Below are 13,013 nucleotides of genomic sequence, written 5' to 3'. Positions count from 1 at the left end.
TAGGAAGAAATGGTCTTCACACAGTTCGCCACGAGCCAGGCGGCCCAAACTGCTGCATATACCCTGACAGTCTCCTCGTGGATTGCATTGTAATCGGCCATAATGCCGATTACTGATTTGTTATGATAACTTGAAATCGGACATTCCGATTAATTGGTCGACCTCTAGTGGAAGCACCTGCTTTTGATGTACTTTTTTATCCCTCATTTACTCAAGTGTTTATTTTATTTTGTCAGTGAATATTGCACATGGGGTCATGGGGTCAAAGACCGTACTTTTTGGAGAAATGTCCTCTGATCTGTTTGGCCATAATGACCATCGTTATGTTTGGAAGAAAGAGGGAGGCTTGCAAGCAGAAGGACACCATCCCAACCGTGAAGCACGGCGGTAGGAGCATCATGTTGTGGGGGTGCTTTGCTGCAGGAGGGACTGGTGCACTTCACAAAATAGATGGCTTTATGAGAAAGGAAAATGATGTGGATATATTGAAGTATTGAAGCAACACAAGACAATAGTCAGGAAGTTAAAGCTTGGTCGCAAATGGGTCTTCCAAATGGACAATGACTCCAAGCATACTTCCAACGTTGTGGCAAAATGGTGTAAGGACAACAAAGTCAAGGTAATGGAGTGGCCATCACAAAGCCCTGACCTCAATCCTATAGTGAATTTGTGGACAGAACTGAAAAAACGTGTGCGAGCAAGGAGGCCTACAAATCTGACTCCGTTACATCAGCTCTGTCAGGAGGATTGGGCCAAACTTCACAAAACTTATTGTGGGAAGCTTGTGGAAGGCTACCAAAAATGTTTGACCCAAGTTAAACAATTTAAAGGCAATGCTACCAAATACTAATTGAGTGTATGTAAACTTCTGACCCACTGGGAATGTGATGAAGTAATAAAAGCTGAAATAAATCATTCTCTCTAATATTATTCTGACATTTCACATTCTTAAAATAAAGATCCTAATTGACCTAAAACAGGGATTTCTTTACTAGGATTAAATTACAGGAAATGTGAAAAGCTGAATTTAAATGTATTTGGCTGAGGTGTATGTAAACTTCTGACTTCAACTGTATATCTATTTCAGTAGTACTGTTATTAGCCTTCTAAATCACTGTGAATGACAGATTCTAGAGTAGACCCATTTTGGCATATCAAAACATAAAAAGAAACAAAGTATTTTAATTTGGGACGGTTGAAACTTTGGGATGGTGATGAGCCCCTGCCTCTGTCTTCTAATCGTCAGTCTATGCTATTGAAAAGTCTTAAACATCTCAGCAGCAATTTTTTCAGGGTTCAGGAAATTGAGTCAGCATCCAACGTTCTAAAAGCTAGCCCAGAGCTGCAACAAGTCAAATATGTTTACTGGGCACATCTCAAGTAATCCCTTCACTCCTGCTACGCTATCAATTGTATGGACATGGATATGTACTGGAAGCTTTTATCCCACCCCTCAGCCACTCTCAGCCCATCCCACCTGTCTCCATAGACCACCCTTGTTTGACACTTTTAAATGTGAGAGCAATCACAAGTCAAGAATGACCTCATTACTGAGCGCAAAGTTAATTGGATGTTTCTCACATTTAAAGTGGTGTTTAAATACAAAACAAAATTGACAATAGAACTTTCATAACAGTTACGTACCAATAAAAATAATAATAGTAAGTAAGAAATAAGAAATAAAACATGAAATAGCAAGAACTGATGAGAAGTTTGTGCCCTAGCCTACCACGCAAAGGCACTATGGATTTATTTTCCCTGGTTGACAGAGATATGCTCAGAAAATTATATCACAATTTAAGCCTTCTACCTGCCTTCTCGAACCTATCCCCAACACTCTCTTCAAAACTTTTTTTAATTGCATATCTGACGAGGTGCAATCTGTTGTTAAAATCAATCCCCGTTTACAGGCACTTTCCCCACTGCACTAAACTGCAATGGTGAAACCCCTTCTGAAGAAAAGTAATCTAGATTGTTCAGCTTTTAGCAATTTTCGGCCAATCTCCAACCTTACATTCTTAAGCAAAATTCAGGAAAAAGTGCCAACTGTAATTACAATCTGGTTTTTGTGCCCAGCACAAAGACCGTGGTAAATTATCTAAAAGCCAACATAGATACCAAACAGCTCTTTGTCCTTGTACTCTCAGATTTAAGTGCTGCAGTCAACACTGTTGACCATGATGTCCTCCTGGACTGACTGGAGATTTGGGTTGGCCTCTCCGGTCCTGTTCTAAATTGGTTTAGGACCTATTTAACCAGTCAAGAGTTTTCTGTCACCCTTGGTGACCATAACTCAGAGAAAATACATAACACATGTGGCGTTCCACAAGGTATGATTTTGGGTTCGGTACTGTTCAGTTTTTACATATCTTGGCAGCATTATCAGAAAGCACATCATTGATTTTCACTGCTACGCAGACGATACACAACTTTACATTTCTGTGTCTGTTAGTATAATTTAATTATGCCAATGTGCTTTCATCAATTGAAAGCCCTTCATCTATTTTATAAGAATTTGTAAGATTTCTTGTTTGCATAAAATAGACGCAGACCAGTCTTTAAATAATAGGTAATAGAATTTATTCTCGGAGCGCGCTACCACTTAAACACATGCATGAGTTTATATACAGATCAGGACGTCATTTCACAGCCTTAACCGAATCCCCTCCTCTCGACCGGGAGGAGGGGAAAGTTCATTCTAACACACTCCCAGATAACTTTTGACCCCTCAACATTATCGATCACCACTGAACTGACAGTTTTAATTAACAGAAACCCTAGGAATGCACTCACTGCCTTATCTAAAAACCCCAGAGGTAAGTTTCAGTTGGGTCAACCATAGGCTAACGACCTTATGTGTTTACTCAGTCCACAACCCATTTGTTCCTGGCTAGTTGGAATGGTGTTCATTAACTTTTATTACTCCTTGTCCTGTCACACCTCCCTTCTTATGAACTCATATTGTCAATCACTTATAAAACAATGTATAAGTTTACCTAGATACAATTCTATTTAAAATGGGGATATTGTTTATTCATTTATCAATAATAAATTCAACGGTGTCACCAGAGGATTTTAGCTCCACTGATAAATTATTAGACTGTACAAGTGATTTGAAAACTTTGATGGCTCACAAGTTCCTCCAGCTAAATCAAGACAAGACTGAGGTACTTATTGTTGGAGCCAAAGCACAGAGAGAGAATCAAGCCGCATATTTTAATTCACAGGCAATAAAGATAAAACACCAGGTAAAAAAACCTAGGTGTTATTTTAGATTCTGAACAAAATTTTAAATCACATAATTAGGAATGTGACCAAAATATATTTTCACCACCTGAGGAACATTGCCAAGAGCCGGCCGTTTCTCTCTCAGGCTGATACAGAGACTTTATTACTGCAGGTAGCCTAGTGTTTAGAGCGTTGGGCCACACACACTGAATGACATTCAAGGTCAAGTTGTCACATTTATGTGTGTTATCGCCAATAAGCCTGCTGTATTTAGCGTGTAACAGTTTTTCTTGTCTCAGACACATGAATTTATGTTGTCTGTCTGTGTTCTGTTCCTAGTTTGCCCCACAGCGTCAAGGTGAGCCTGTCTCTGTTGGGGCCAGGCCGGGTGGGTGGTGGAGGCTCTCCCAACTCCAAGGTGGGCACCTGCAGTGGTGGAGGAGTGCCTGTGGAGGACATGCAGGCCCTGGCCATTACCTCTCTGCCGGGTGCAGACGTGGCAAAACACTATGAGCACATCCGCGAGCTGGGCAAGGGCACCTATGGCAAGGTGGACCTTGTGGCACACCGCACACAGGGTGAGTCAGAGGGCATGGCTGTGGTGAAGGGACATTGTTGGCGGCAAAAGTTTCCATCGAGTCAACGGTCAATGAAAAGGGCACTACAGTGACAGGGCATTGTGAGGTCAAAGGTCACCATAGTGTAAGATGTCAGTGTGAAAGGGCTCTTCAGGTTGAAAGTTAATTACAAGGTTACATGCCATTAAGCTGAAGAGGGCATTAGACTTGGTAAAAGTGAAGGCCTTAATGCTCAAATTAGTTTTGTTTTTCAAATCCATTTTGGACTACTGATTGTCCAAACAGCAAATGACGGGTATGTGTGCAGTGGTGTAGGCTGATTGGTGGTGGTGCTCATGCTTCCTCTCACTCAGAAGTTATGTAGCAAGCTAAGGTGACAATGCCTCCAATGGACGTTTCCCAGTTGCTTTGAATGTTCAAAATCATAAGGTAAGAACACTTTCAAAGCCTCAAAGGATGATGATCCAACTTTCAAAACAAGTCCTTTTTGGCTAGCCACAACAGTCAACTAGGCAGCTAAGTAGCTGTTTAGCTTTCTAGCACGTTCAGTAATTATTTTTTAACAATTAACAAGTCAGTTATCTACCACATGTTCTTGTCAAACTGTTAACAGAGTAGCTAGCAAACGTCAAGATATGCGAAATAAGAGTCGAAAAACCACTTGAGGGCAAATAAATCAGATTTGACCATTCAGTCACATGGCCCGGAATCAGATTTCTGACATTAAACCACCTATGAAGGTGGTTTGAAATGTGGCTTGAAATATCCGATTCCATGTGCTTTTTGGCTATTCAGACTGCGGGAAAAATAACAGATTCAAATCGTATCAGATACATAGAATCAGATAGAACAGGCATATTTAGGTCAGTTAAGTTTATATTGCCTTGCCTTAGATATTTATCTGATACTGTACAGCAAGGTTATAATAATAAACTGAAACAAAGTAATCATGAAAAAAATATTTAGTAAACTGAAATAAAATAATTAACAAACCAGTTTGAAAAACGGAAACTATTATCTTTGTCTCCAAAACAAACTAAAATAACATTTTAGTTTTTCTTCTAAGCTTTGGGGAAAAAAATCTAATGGGGTTTTCAAGCTACTGAATCTGACAGGTAAATACTGCCAGGAGATGCCAATGTTTCAATAGGTCTAGTTTGTATCACTATTAGTCTCTCTAGAAAGACCGGTTATAATACTTCAAGGTCTGGGATATCCGAGATGACATCACACTCACTTGAAAAAATCGTTAGGTTGCTAACTTGATTCTTCTTATATGTCCTACTGAGGTGAAAAAGCATTGGATTGGTGTAAATATGGGCGAGAGAGAGTTTCCTTCCACAATATTTTTTGCACCAGTTTCAGCACTGTTCCTTTTAAATCCTAGTCACATTGATATTTATTTTATAATTTAAAGAGCCAATCAGCAGTAAAAAAAAAACAAAGCATTTTCCCCTCCACAAGCTGAGGGATGGCTCTGGAGAAATGTAACCACTTTCAAATTCATAGATGGCGCTATGGAAACAAGAACTGACCGTCCATGATATCAAAATTATAGTTTTAACCATGCTTTGTTTATAAACATTGAAGTAAAACAAGCTTATATTTTGGGTTCTGATGGGGAATAACAGAAAGTTAAGCTCATGAGGCTCATATATTATTCAAGTAAAAATGTATGAAGCAACTGCTGATGGCTCCTTTAAACCTAACCCAACCTATGACCTGATCTATCACCTTATGTATTGCTGCCCCTTGGAAAAAACACAAAAACTATACAACACAAATGGCTCCTAGCCGGGCCCACACATACTTTCTGTCTCTAACACTAAAACTGTAATGTAATAATATAAAAATGAAATAATAATTACTTTATACAACTGAAACAAGTCTAAAAACGAATTGAAACTAAACTGAATTCCAAATACAAATCCCAACACTAATAGAAATAAAAACGAAAATAAAAAAACCTTTTAATAATCTTGCTATACAGAATGTTGATACAGTATGTGAGTTGTAATGTTATTAACTCAGTGTGTGAGCGTGTGCTTGCTTCTGCATATCTTCTCGAAATGTTGCCAAACAAATTTCCCTATTGGGACATTCAATTATTAATTAATTAATTCTGTCCATCACTGTGTGTACATATCAGGCACCAAAATGGCTCTGAAGTTTGTGACCAAGAGCAAGACGAAGCTGAAGAGCTTCCTAAGGGAGTACAGCCTGACGGGAACACTGAGCTGCAGCCCATTTATCATCAAAGTCCTGGACATACTCTTCGAGACCGAGGATAGCTACGTCTTTGGACAGGAGTATGCCCCCGCTGGAGACCTGTTCGACATCATTCCTCCCCAGGTACTGGGTACTGGTACTGGATCGTACTTATCTCCACACCAATCACTGTTCTCCCATACCCTAGCCAATCAAGCACAATGTTTCAAAGCCCTGTGGTTCTGGGATTGGAGCCTTGTCCTTGCTCAGACTTGAGCTGCATACTCATTTAGTGTACTGTAGAGCTCTCGTTTAATTTCAGTGGAGGGACTGGTACCCAGACGCAAAGGTTCTTATTCTAGGTTGTTAAAGATGAGTGCAATATAATGCTTAACAAGAGCCTCTTTGTCCCACTTTAGTCCCTCTACAACTCTTCTATTTCTTTCTCATTTCATTTATTGTACTTCGTTTTCCTCCCCTACTGTAAAATCTAAAACTAACACCCTTTTCTCTTTCTTCACTCCTTCCTCCTCTCCTCCCTGTAGGTGGGTCTTCCGGAGGAGATGGTGAAGCGCTGTATGCAGCAGCTGGGTCTGGCTCTGGACTTCATGCACAGCAAGAACCTGGTTCACCGTGACGTCAAGCCCGAAAACGTGCTCCTCTTCGACCGTGAGTGCCGGCGCGTCAAGCTGGCTGACTTCGGCATGACGCGGAGAGTGGGCTGCCGGGTGAAGCGTGTGAGTGGCACCATCCCGTACACGGCGCCGGAGGTGTGCCGCGCCAGTCGTGCCGAAGGCTTCCTGGTGACCACCAGTCTGGACATCTGGGCGTTCGGAGTGCTTGTCTTCTGCATGCTGACTGGTAACTTCCCCTGGGAGGCAGCGCTGCCTACTGACGCATTCTATGAGGAGTTCCGGCGCTGGCATCGTGCGGGGTGTCCCACGGCGGCCTACCCATCCCAGTGGCGCCGCTTCACTGACGACGCCCTGCGCATGTTCCAACGGCTGCTAGCTGCCGAACCTGAGAAGCGATGCAGCGTGAAGGACGTCTTCTGCTTTGTCAAGTATGAGCTGGTCAGCGAATTCCGACGCCGTGCCTCCTGCCGAGCCAAGCGAGGCGAGAGGTCCAGTTCATCTGGTGTATGCCCTGCAGGCTGCACCTCCTCTTTGTCCTCCTCCTCATTGCGCTCCCACAGACACCCAGAGCCCTCCACTCCCCCAGGAACGACCTCACTCTTGCGCCCAGCGCCCCTGAAGAGGAGCGTCCTCTCTGACCCCCAGTCCCCTCAGGAGGAGTCTCCTGGCCAGCACCACTCTTCTCTGGGTCGAGAGAAGACCAAGGTGATGGCTACTGCCATAGAGATCTGTGTCTGACAGAGACTGGATGAGCAGCGGTATCTGTGGGCGTTGCCATGGCGATAGGAACCTGCGCAAGGTACTTGTAACGGCCATTTTGACTGGAGTTGAAGGTTGACTCTGCTGAGAAGAAGCCCAATATCGAATTATTGACTGTGACACAGATTGGTATCAGCACTCACGGCAGTACACTCTTGGACAAGTCATCACTAGCGCATGCGTTTGTTATTTGATTTGTGACCTTAGACTGTTTTCTGAGTTGGAGAAGCGACATTCAAGAGTCCACTGACAGACGTCGTTTTTTTCACAGCAACTCGTTCCACTATTTTGCTTCTTGGTACACACATTAACACGGCTAACGATGCTAATAGAAACAGTTCTAGCCATTTCTAACCATTGGGTTCAGTAGAAACCTTCAATGCTCCCTGACGACACATTTCCATTCTGCCTCCCTTCTCCCTAATTTCTCTTATTTTTATATTTCTTCTTCTGCTTCTCTCTCTCTCTATATATATATAAATACCTTTGACCTGGGGAGGCCCAAACCTTAGCTGATCTAGTGACATGCTTTAGAAATCTAGCTGATCAGAGGGCCAGCGATCCAATAGGTCAAACTGATCTTCTGTCTGACTGACATATCGCTGAATGAATGGGATTCCATGGCAGTTCCGGCCATTTCCAAAGTGTGAAAATGGCTATGGACATAGGGGAGAATGATTGTTTTTCAAAAGGAGAAAATATGTGAAGGTGACTCTCCAATGTAGCAGTTACTATGACAATGGGACATTGCTCATCTAGACTGTCTGAACTGAGACAGGACCCTGCTGTCAGACATCTCAGCGGTTACTTCCTGTCTCAGAGTAACTTCCTGTTGAGGGTTACAGGTGATTTCCTGTAGTAGACCACTGTTTAAAAGGACACATTTCATTCTGTAATAGTGCCTAATTAGTTCATACAGGCATCTTCCAATGTGAAAAGAAATGAGAAAATATATAATTGCTTCTGTTGACATTCAAATGCTTGGAAACTGTTATAGAATAGAGGGAGTGTTTATTTTATATTTGGTGTGTGTGTGTGTGTGTGTGTGTGTGTGTGTGTGAGGGGGGGGGGGGGTTGGTGGGTGGGTGGGTGTTTGAACAACTAAAACACAATCTCTTTGTAAAGGAGGAGAATAAAAAAAAAAGTGCATTATAGATATTTACTATTTTAAGCGCCACACTGTATTGTTGTCAGGTAGTTCAACCATGTAGCTTTATTAATATTGTTTACTACTGGGAGAGGTTACAGGGATCAACGCACTGAATGTAGCAAAAATAATATGACATGTACAGTATATGAACATTATCAAATGATAATGCTCTATAGTGGTGCCAAAAATGGGGTGGACAGTAGCAGCCTTTAGAGTATGGTTGGGATGGGACCAGGGCCTATTGGAATAGTACTGTTTAACACGTGTGTGATGTCTCTCCCTGAGCACATTCTGAACACTGTGACCTTAGCCCATCTTAACCATCAATAGTCCCCTTCCTCTGTCAATACAACTCAACTCAAATCAACCAAGTACTTTACTGAGTTAATGCTTTAGTGCACACATGCATCCTGTATAACATTACCGAAGCAATTCCAATATAATTGATCATAGATCCCATGTTCGCTCCAGGCTCCTCAAACTCCCAGCCAACCAATCTTCCTTTACTCTTCGTCCTTCACCTTCATCTATCACTCACTCGCTCTCTTCCTCCCTTCCCCATCTGCTTGTCTTTCTCCTGCACTTGAGTCTCTGAGCCATTCTGTGTTGTCTGGTAGGATGACCTCTCTCTCCCCCCTTTGGCATGCTGTGGGCTGATGATCAATTGAGGCCGCCGCACCGCGAGTGTCTCAGCTAGCGAAAAAAGAAAACAAATGATGTAAGCATCTAAAAAGCGCACTGTGTGCTGCTTTATCAAGCGTTCATCTCTATTTATCGGCTAAGTTGCTGCTGTTATGTCAGACAGGTGTGTTTTGTGCGTGTCCCACCCTTCCCTTCTTTCCTTTCCCCGATGACAGCCCATCATCCCTGTCGCTATAGTGACAGTCAGTGTTTTTATGGTCAGTTTCTCAGCTCCTGTCCACTCCCGAAACATCAAACACAATTGTCTGGTCTGGTCATTCTGCAACAACACCAGTATTATTAACAACACTGCCCTGCTAGCCATGAGTTCTCATAGCAATTGCCTTCCACATATAATGTGTAGTATACAGTATGTCTGTTCTACTATGTCGGCAATGTCAGTCTCATTCTATCACATATACTATGTACATACATCTGTTGTACTGTTTACATTTGTCAAAATCTGTCCAATTCACCTTCCTTCTTCCTCCATCGTCTCTAGAACACCTACCTGCTAGTCATGAAGTCAGTGCCCTTGTCATATGTCACACTTTAAGGATGACCGTAGTCAGAGGAGAATGGTGGTTCATTGACCTCAATCTGGGCGGAGATTTTCTGTGATCACTCATAGGGTGAATGCGTGCATAACTTGCATATGTAGCCTCTACTTATGTCAAGATGCATACACTGTTTTGCGAATATTTATAGTTTTGTTCGATATTGCACAACCGTATACATCAGAACAGTGTTATGTCAGTTGTCATGAGTGTCAAGTTTTTGTCAGACTGTTATAATAGGTTATGTAGGCATTATGATCACATTGTGTAATGTTCATTTTAGTTTTGTAGCCTACTGTTTACCTCAGTTATGTCCTGATCCTACTAGCTGGTCTCCAACAGCAAGTTGAATTATGTAAATGTGCAAATGTATTAAGTCTTTAACACAGAAACAAATAAAATGTTTAATATTGAGTACCAGAACTGATACAAACTTGTATTATTTTTGGCAATATGTTAAAATGACCAGTGCATTAACATCTATATATGGCTGAATGTCTTTGTTTATCCCCTCCCCCTCTTCCCCGCATTTAATTCTACTCCACCTATATGTGTATGCAAATTCAGTCCAACTCTAGGTGTTTCCTTTCGACTGCACATTAGCTGAAGGTCAGGTCAAAGCGGGTCTGGTGCATGTGCAGACTGCTTTAATAAGCTGACTTCCTGCTGAAAGACCAATTAACACATCCGTAGATAAGTTATCTGGCGGTCCTCAAAAAAGTGGGATGAGAGCGAGGCAGTGTGAATATCCCACCACAAACGAGAACAATTATCAGCCACCCCCTTCAGCGAGTGTTAATGTTGTCTTCTCTGAGCTGAGGCATTAGCAGTATAGCCATAATGGGGCTGAGTTGGACGTCTGGGAAATGGTGGGTTTTAGCGGCTACTGTGTTAAGCTAATCAGGTCAGACAGTACAGAAGCACTTGAAAGGTCTACGTGGCAGAGAGAGAGATGGGGTTAGCATGTGGAATCTAGCCATGTGCAATAGCCTGTTCTCCCGCTCTTTGAAGGACTGGTGACCTGAGGTAACTAGCTACAGTAGCGACTGAATTGCAGGTTAATTGAGTTAGTATAAGATGCTCTAATAGCCTATACCTCAGATCTGGCTGGAGAGAAATAGGATTTCTAAACCAAGGCTGTGTGGAGCTGAAAGGCAAGGGTGGATGGAGCCTAGATGTTTCATGGATGGATGGAGTTGTCAAGCTCAGCAGAGGTGCTGTGGTGTTAAGCCCTGGCTTTTTGGAGATGCTAGCTAAATCGCTAGGAGGGAGAGGCAGCTGGTGGGAGGAGCTATAGGAGGACAGGCTCGCTGGAATGGAATTAATGAAAGGTGGTCTCCATATGTTTGATGTGTATAAGACCGTTCCATTTACTCCATTCCAGCTAATACAATGAGCCCATCCCCCTATAGCTCCTCCGACCAGCCTCTTCTACAAGTAGGCAGTTAGCAGAAATGGAAGACTGGTTTGTGGTCAAAGGATGATATTTAGCAGTGTTGTAGTACTCGAGTTCAGGTCTCGAGACCACATATTGAGTGTCTAGGTCTTGCTTTGGTGTCGTATACATTTGTACTCGGTCTCACAGTGAGGACTAGTATCAGGAATCAAGGAAAGACCCAGATGCAGACTGTCAAAGTAACACTGTTTATTGTAGCAACAAGGGCAGGCAAAAACAGGTCAAAGCAGGCGGGGGTTGAAAATCCAGGGTAAGGCAAAGGTACAGGCTGACTCGGGGACAGGCAGGCAGGGTTCAGTAATCCAGAGGTGGAGCAAAGGTACAGGAACGGCAGGCAGACACAGGGTCAGGCAGAGAGGTCAGGCAGGTGGGTACAGGATCAGGACAGGCAAAGGTCAAAACAGGGATGACTAGCACAGAGAGGCTGGGAACCGATAGGCGCTGACAGGAAAACCACTAGTAAGCTTGAACAAACGAGACAAACTGGCAACAAACAGACAGAGAACACAGGTATAAATACACAGGGGATAATAGTGGAAGATGGGCAACACCTGGAGGGGGTTGGAGACAAGCACAAGGACAGGTGAAACAGATCAGGGCGTGACACTAGTAATGTATTCCCGTAACCAGCCAAGACCAGTAGAGTAAAAAACTCATTATCAGCTTCCATCCAGTCAGTGCATAAAACCGCTTCGCCAAGCCAAATATATACTATTTTCTTTTTAAACATTAACATCTTAACAGCCTTTATATCTTTTACAGATATATTTGCACAGTGGTGGGACAGGTTCATGATTCTGAAAGGACAGCAAACGTAATACCAGCACACTCATGTAGGAGAGTGCACTTTTGGTAAAACACAAAGGGTCTGTGGTGTAGTGTTTTTTTCAGTGGGCATTAATCTGTACTGATGCGTATCAAAGTAGTGGAGGTATACGACTTAGCAATTATGTGGTACGATACAGACACAAAGTAGCCTACACAATTGTAAAGCACGTGAAATACACCCAGCCTAGTTTCAGCGGAATATCATCTGCAGTTTGCAGCTCTCAATAGTTTTTTTGGGGTGTTTTTTGGTTTTTTTTTTTCCCACCTTTATTTAACCAGGTAGGCAAGTTGAGAACAAGTTCTCATTTACAATTGCGACCTGGCCAAGATAAAGCAAAGCAGTTCGACAGGTACAACAACACAGAGTTACACATGGAGTAAAACAAACATACAGTAGAAAAATAAGTCTATATACAATGTGAGCAAATGAGGTGAGATAAGGGAGGTAAAGGCAAAAAAGGCCATGGTGGTGTAGTAAATACAATATAGCAAGTAAAAAAATTAACACTGGAATGGTAGATGATAGTTTTGGTATGGAGCCGCTCACAGAAGAATAACATCGGTAGTCGGTAGGGTAGGAAAGATGTAAATGCTAACTAATTCAACACTGGGTATGCAAACCAGGTATTGAAAAAGTTTTGTCCGATGTCTTGGTTAGTAAGTAGGCTATTTGTGACCAACCGGCTCGATTCAATCTTGTCGCAAAATTTTAAATGGTATTTTTTACATTTGATAAAAGTAGAAACTCAGAGGTAGAAGATGGTATATCAAACACTACAGTTGAGAAACATTTAACCTGCACCTGCTTCTCAACTCACAGCGTCTCCATTACAATACCCAAAGGGCTCCTAACATTCTAAATCAAATAGCTATGCATATGCTAATTTCAACTTGAAAACATAGAATATGGATTGATGTGATATTGTGGTAATA

The 13,013-nt window shown here is 42.3% G+C and overlaps 1 protein-coding gene across 1 annotated transcript in view; it reads left to right on the top strand.

Annotated features, from left to right (window-relative positions):
* LOC109869955 (serine/threonine-protein kinase SBK1) overlaps positions 1-10,213 on the top strand; it is a 51,075-nt gene extending 40,862 nt beyond the window's left edge. Inside the window, exons 2-4 of the mRNA XM_020460274.2 lie at positions 3,568-3,806; positions 5,956-6,158; positions 6,560-10,213. Coding sequence (XP_020315863.1) covers positions 3,568-3,806; positions 5,956-6,158; positions 6,560-7,387 — 1,270 coding nt within the window. The 3' untranslated portion in view covers positions 7,388-10,213. The remainder of the gene's footprint in view (positions 1-3,567; positions 3,807-5,955; positions 6,159-6,559) is intronic.
* The last annotated feature ends 2,800 nt before the right edge of the window (positions 10,214-13,013 follow it).

The sequence above is a fragment of the Oncorhynchus kisutch genome, linkage group LG25, assembly GCF_002021735.2.
Source record: "Oncorhynchus kisutch isolate 150728-3 linkage group LG25, Okis_V2, whole genome shotgun sequence".
Taxonomy (NCBI): domain Eukaryota; kingdom Metazoa; phylum Chordata; class Actinopteri; order Salmoniformes; family Salmonidae; genus Oncorhynchus; species Oncorhynchus kisutch.
This window is presented reverse-complemented; position numbering and strand designations above follow the sequence as displayed.